Genomic DNA, 6196 nt, shown 5'->3' with positions numbered 1-6196 from the left:
TACTATTACCACCACCACCAATATTCCCACCATTATCACCACTATCATCACCATCACCATCACCACCATCACCACTATCACCATCATTGCCACCATTGCCACCGTCACCATCATCACCACTATCACCATCATTGCCACCATCACTACTATGACCACCATCACCAATGTTGCCACCATGATGACTTGCTGCTGGGCACTTTGGCAGATGGATGTGGTAATCCTTAGTGACCTGAACTTCCCTTCCTTCCCCATCCCAAGTATATTTACCCCCACAACTACTTACATTTGTTCCTTTTAACCCCTTGTTTGTTGGTACTAGCACAGTGAAAGGTCCCAGGTTGCTGAGAGGCCAGGCATAGGCTTTGTCTTGGGAGAGAAAAACAGGACAAGACAAAACACATTATGCAAACACGATGGTTCATATCAGTCCTTGAGGCTGGGTGGTTCCAGGCTTTGGAATGATGGGTCTGTGGGTTCTCTGGGCACCCTGGATGGAGTGCAGAGTCTTCCTGTACCTCTGTGCTGGCTTTTCTTTTGGTAATCATCTCGGAGCCTAGGTGCAACTCCAAAGGCATACTTAACTCCAGCAATGTGACAATGGCATGCTGGAACTTTGGATATTCTCTCATCCTGGTATACCAGGCTAACTCATGGGAGCAGGCTGATACTGATACAGGGTCACACAAATAGCTGATACTGCCTGGCACACAGTAGGTGCATAACAAATGCTTGCTGACTGATTGGCACAGTGGAAAGGGTACGGAATTTGAATCTAGGTGGGCTTAATCTTGGTCATCACTCTCTGTACCATCTTGGGTAAGTTATCTCCCTCATGTAAACATCAGTTTCCTCATTTGTAAGATGAGATTAGACTAGATGACTAGTGCCTGGCATGCAGAAAGCACTTAATAAATGATTCTAGAGGTGACCAGTAAGTTCCTTCCTGCTCTAAATCTCTGATCCACTGGAACTTGGAATGAAATCACTATGATTAACATAGATTTTTCTGAGCTGGAAGCCTTATGACAGGTCATAGGATCAAAGATTTGGAGCTAGAGGGACTTTGGAGGTCATCAAATTCATGGCCTTTCATCTTACAGTTGAGGAAATTGAGGCAGAAAAAGGTTAAGTGACTTGCCCAGGGTCACACGACTAGTAAATATTTTTAACTGGATTTGAACTCAGATCTTCCTGACAAGTTGTTTTGTGTCTCTAGGCCTCAGTTTCCTCACCTGTAACATAAAGGAATTCAACTTGATGGCCTTTAAGGCTCCTTCAAGCCCTAAATCTCTGATGCTATGATATATGGTCTTTGTCAAGAGGAATTTGGTGGGTTTGGGGATAACAAAGTTCTTGAAAGTGTCCTTGTCTGTCCCCACTGAATAACCCAGTGCACCCCTGATTGAAGTGGAATCCAGTGTTTGCAGCCCTAAAGACACCCAGTGAATGTCAATGGGCCAAGGAGGAGCAAGTTTGCTAAGGAGCTGGTTTCATTGGCTTCTTGACCAGCTTTATGTCCAGGAAAACATTTTGGTGAGCTGGCAAATCTGAGGTGCTGCATTTCTACTTGGTGGGTGCATAGGATTCCAAAGTCTGTACAGAGCTTGACAACCATCACATCCAATCCTCCCAAAAACCTTGTGAGGGAGACACTATAGACATGATTACCCTCACTTTACAGATGGGGAAACTGAGGCGAAGAGCATAAGTCATTTGCCCAAGGTCAGCCCGTCAGTATCAGAACAGGATTTGAACCAAGCTCTTCCTGGATACAGCTTTTTTTAAAAATTTTTTTTCTTTTTTTGCTTTTTGGAGGGGGGAAGGTAGGACAATTGGGGTTAAGTGACTTGCCCAAGGTCACATGGCTAATTTGTGTGTGTGTGTGTGTGTGTGTGTGTGTTAAGCATCTGAGTCTGGATTTGAACTCAGGTCCTTCTGACTTCAGGGCTACACCACCTAGTTGCCCCCTGGATCCAGCTTTAGTACTCTTTATGCCATGTCATGGAGTCCCAGAGACACCCAATGATAGGATCCTATGTTAAGGAAGGTTCCATAGAAACCTTGTTGCTCTCAGACTCCAGGGGGCACACCTTCCCATCCTTATCTGCCCCCACACAGAAGTATATGTCAGACTGAGGCAGAGGGTATACATGTAATCTCTGTTTTGTGCTGAGGATTGATGGTTCTCAGGTATACTTTGGGCATTGGGAACCTGCTCATTCAAGCCAAACCTGGGATACTGTATAGATTTCCTTGCTCAAATGCCTCCATCACCTGCTCCTTCTCAGATGGCCTGACCCCTCCTTCAGAGGCTCACCACAGTCAGCTTACTTAGAATCTGCTCCTTCTTCATTCCTTCCCAAAGGTACAGGACTCACAGCCATCTCTCCAAAGAATAAGTAATTCTTTAGCCACGATCTTTGACTTCTGCCATATTTTTATTCTCCTTCTATCTCAACCTGGCTTGTGGCTACCCAGGGTCTGGTACAAATTGGTGGGCTGACCTCTCTGTAGGAATCTGCATACTTAACTGCATACCCAGGAGTGAAATGAATGAGGTCAGTTTTCCTTGCCACTGCCCTCTGGGTTCTGTGTTGAGGTTTTGCAGCCGTTCCATAATGTTCCCATAGCACATTGATCCATCACCCACATAGCCTTTCTGGCAAGTACACCTGTGCAGAAGGGGAAGACAGGAGAGAATGGCAGAATTTCAGAAGCAGGAAGGGCCTCAGAGGTCATCTGGCCCAAACCACGACTGACTGGGCATCTCCTCTATGACATTTCTGACTATTGATCATCTATCCAGCTTCTCTCTGAAGATCTCCAGTGAGGGGAAACCTGCTACTTAGTTCCTGAGCAGCCCATTCCACTTTGGACACCTTTGATTATTAGGACTTTTTTGTGATGGGGAATCTAAATCTGCCTCTGGACCTTCTGCTCAGGGATGGAGCCTTAGAGGTCACTCAGGTCCTTGTCCTTAGAGGTGGTGGATGAAACACTGAACCTGGAGTCAGGAAGACCTCAGTCAACCAAAAAGCATGTATAAAGTACCTACTGTATGCTAGGTGCTGTGGGTACACATTGTTGTTGTGGTTGTTTAGTCACTTTCAGTTGTGACCCCATTTGGGGTTTTCTTGGCAAAGATACTGGAGTGGTTTGCTATGTCCTTGTCCAGCTCATTTTACAGACAAGGAAACTGAGGCAAACAAGCTGTGCCCAGGGTCACAGCTAGTAAGTGTCTAAGACCAAAGTCAATTCAGGAAAATCAGTCTTCCTGTGCTCTATCCACCGAACCACCTAGCTGCCCCACGGATACAAATAGAAAGAATAAAAGAATCCCTATTTGCATAGGACTTGTTTGAATCACTCTATCAACACTTAATAGCTATGTGATTATGAGCAAACAAGGCCTCAGTGAGCCCCAGTTTCTTCATCTATAAAATGGGGATAATACCATCTAAGTTTGTTATAAAGATTATCATTATTTTTATTTAAGGGGGAAGTCCAAAAATGACTCCTTGTTTTCCAAAGCTCTGTCCCATCAATTCTGCCTTTAGTAAAATTCCAAAGTTAGTTATCTTTGGAGCCCCTACTCTCTCTAATTGTTTTTTTTTTTTATTTTTCCCAGTAGCTTTTACTCTCTATCCTCTCCCTCCTATTAAAATCTGTTCTCCAGAAAGGATTTCAAGCTTATTAACACTAAGGAATTAATGACTGACAGCCTTTTCAATTGTTAATATTTAAACAGACATCAAAACTTTAACTAAAGGAATAAAGTTGTAAAGATGGAATCTTGGACATCATGCAGCAAGTTGGGGAGGCATTGGAGAAAGCGGGTCTTTTTTATGCATTAGAATTATGTACCATATAAGTGGCCCTTTGCCTCCTCTACTTAAAAAAATAGTTATCTTTTTTAACCTTTTGGAGGGAAATTGGGGTTAAGTAACTTGCCCAAGGTTACACGACTAGTTTTTTTGTGTTAAGTGTCTGAGGCTGGAACCGAACTCAGGTCCTCCCGACTCTGGGGCCGGCGCTTTACTCACTGGACCACCTAGCCGCCCCAGCAAAAAAGTTATCTTTATTTTTAGTGCACTGGCACAACCTAATCATGATCAATAAACATTTCTCCAATTATTTAGGTCTGATTTTTTTTTTGTGAAGCATTACTCTATCTATTTGTAAAACCGTCTTAGTTACTACAGCTCACCAGGGTACTGCCAATTTCTCCTTGAATCTTTCCCTCAATCCCCTAGTAAAGTCTTGCCTTTGGTTTAAACTATATTTCCAGAAAGTATCTGTTAAAATACAAACATGTTATTTAACAGGGGAAATATTTTAACCTGCATATTGTCACCTGCTACCACCCACTCTCCCATGAGCACATATGATATGATCTGATTAAATGCATTTTAATGGTGAGGGATGAGGAAAAAGGAAAGGCTAGAAAGTTGTACAAGGTGAGTAACCTTGGACAGGTGAGGGGGGTTGTTGAGAGGAGGAACTTTGAAAACTTGCAGAAATCATGAAAATGCTGGCTAAGTAAATACTTATCAAAGGCAGGGAGGGAATATGTCAAGAAACCAATGAGGGACATGTAAGATAAGCTCTGACTTTTTCATTTTTCTCCCTAGTTGTCCTGATCACCAGACCATCACATAAAGCTTTCCCTACCAATAGGTTTTTGGTTTTTTTTTCCAACACAGAAAGCTTTTGCATTCATGCTCAATTTCCAGGAAGTCCCACTGATGTTTATATACTCTCCCTGGTCTTGTTTTGTACTGCAAATGTCTAATATTTCACTAATAAGGAAAAAAAAAACTATATACATTATGGAGTCTAAGCCTGTAATCTTCCTGTACACATGTTTCCTCGGTAGCAGCTGTTTCCTCCTGCTGCCATTCCATTTAACCCCACATTGGCAGCATAAGCCAATATTCCAGAGTGTCCTAGTACTCAGTGTAAAGGATGCCAGTGTTGATTGTCTGGTTAATTCACTGAATCCACAGATTTACTAGGTAAAAAGGCACTGGGGAGGGGGGGAAGGCAGTATGATGACTAGAAAGATGAGGGGCTGTGAGATTGTGATACATGATTTGCTGAAAGAATCAGGGATCAAAGAAATATAATTGTAAAGAATCTCAGAAATCTCTTCATTTTACAAATGAGGAAACTGAGGATCCCAAATGTTAAGTGATTTGGCTATAACCCCACAGCTGGTGTTACAGGAGATAGAGAGTTATGTGTGTAATCAGGCAGACCTGAGTTCAAATCCAGCCTCAGACACTAACTAGCTGTGTGACCCTGGGCAAGTGACCTAACTGTTGTCTGACTCAGTTTCATTATCTGTAAAATGGGGAGAATAACAGCATTTACCTTCCTAGGTTGTCGTGAAGATAAAAAGAAGTAATAATTGTAAAGTGCTGAGCACAGTGCCTGGCACATAGTAAGGGCTATGTCAATATTACTGTTATTCTCATTATTATTATTATCATAAGATCATAGATTTAAATCTGGAAGAGATGGTAGACCTCTAATCGAACTCTTTCATTTTACAGAGGAGAAACTGAGATGCAAGGACACTCAGTGAATTTTCTAAGGTCACACAGATGATTAGATAGCAGGATTTCAACCTAGATCCTGACTCCAGAGCTGGCAGAATGACAAAAGCATTTATTAAGTACCTACTATGTGTTAGATACTGGGGAGGCAAAGATAAACACATAGTGTGACCTTGACCTAGTAGAGTGCTAGGGTTGGGGGTCAGATTTCACCTCTGACTCTTCCTGACTGTGTGACCTAGGACTAATCGATTTACCTCTCTGAACCTCAGGATTCTTTTCTTTTCTTTTTTTTAGATATAAGATGGAGATCATAATACCTGTATTATCTGCCTCAGAGGTTTGTTGTGAGGCTTCAGGAGAGATCATGGAGACCTTGAAAACACTATAGAAATGCCAGTTAATATCAGGCTGGAGAGAAGAGAAGGCAGGAATGAGGGAAAGAGAGGGGCTGGGATGTGGGAATTCTCTTCAAGTTTTGAGGGACTTTCATGAGCAGAGGGAACAGACTTGTTTTCCTTGGGGGCAAGGGTAGATACTTCCTGATCCCTCTAGTTTTGCAAATTATAACATGAACATTTATCTGTTTACATGTCGACTTCCTCTCTCCCTTATTAAGATTGAAGCTCTTTGAAGGA

At 42.5% G+C, this 6196-nt stretch overlaps 1 protein-coding gene across 1 annotated transcript in view; it reads right to left on the bottom strand.

The window, feature by feature from the left end:
- STAB2 (stabilin 2) overlaps positions 1-6196 on the bottom strand; it is a 166431-nt gene that overhangs the window by 140496 nt on the left and 19739 nt on the right. The window contains exons 10-11 of the mRNA XM_069099363.1: positions 2539-2672; positions 284-366 (exon numbers count right to left, since the gene is read on the bottom strand). Coding sequence (XP_068955464.1) covers positions 284-366; positions 2539-2672 — 217 coding nt within the window. The remainder of the gene's footprint in view (positions 1-283; positions 367-2538; positions 2673-6196) is intronic.

The sequence above is a fragment of the Petaurus breviceps genome, unplaced genomic scaffold, assembly GCF_028583685.1.
Source record: "Petaurus breviceps papuanus isolate PSGF00001 unplaced genomic scaffold, PetGlider_PUasm1.0 379, whole genome shotgun sequence".
NCBI classification, from domain to species: domain Eukaryota; kingdom Metazoa; phylum Chordata; class Mammalia; order Diprotodontia; family Petauridae; genus Petaurus; species Petaurus breviceps.
The sequence above is the reverse complement of the archived record's forward strand: the minus strand, read 5'-3'. Positions and strand labels throughout refer to the sequence as shown.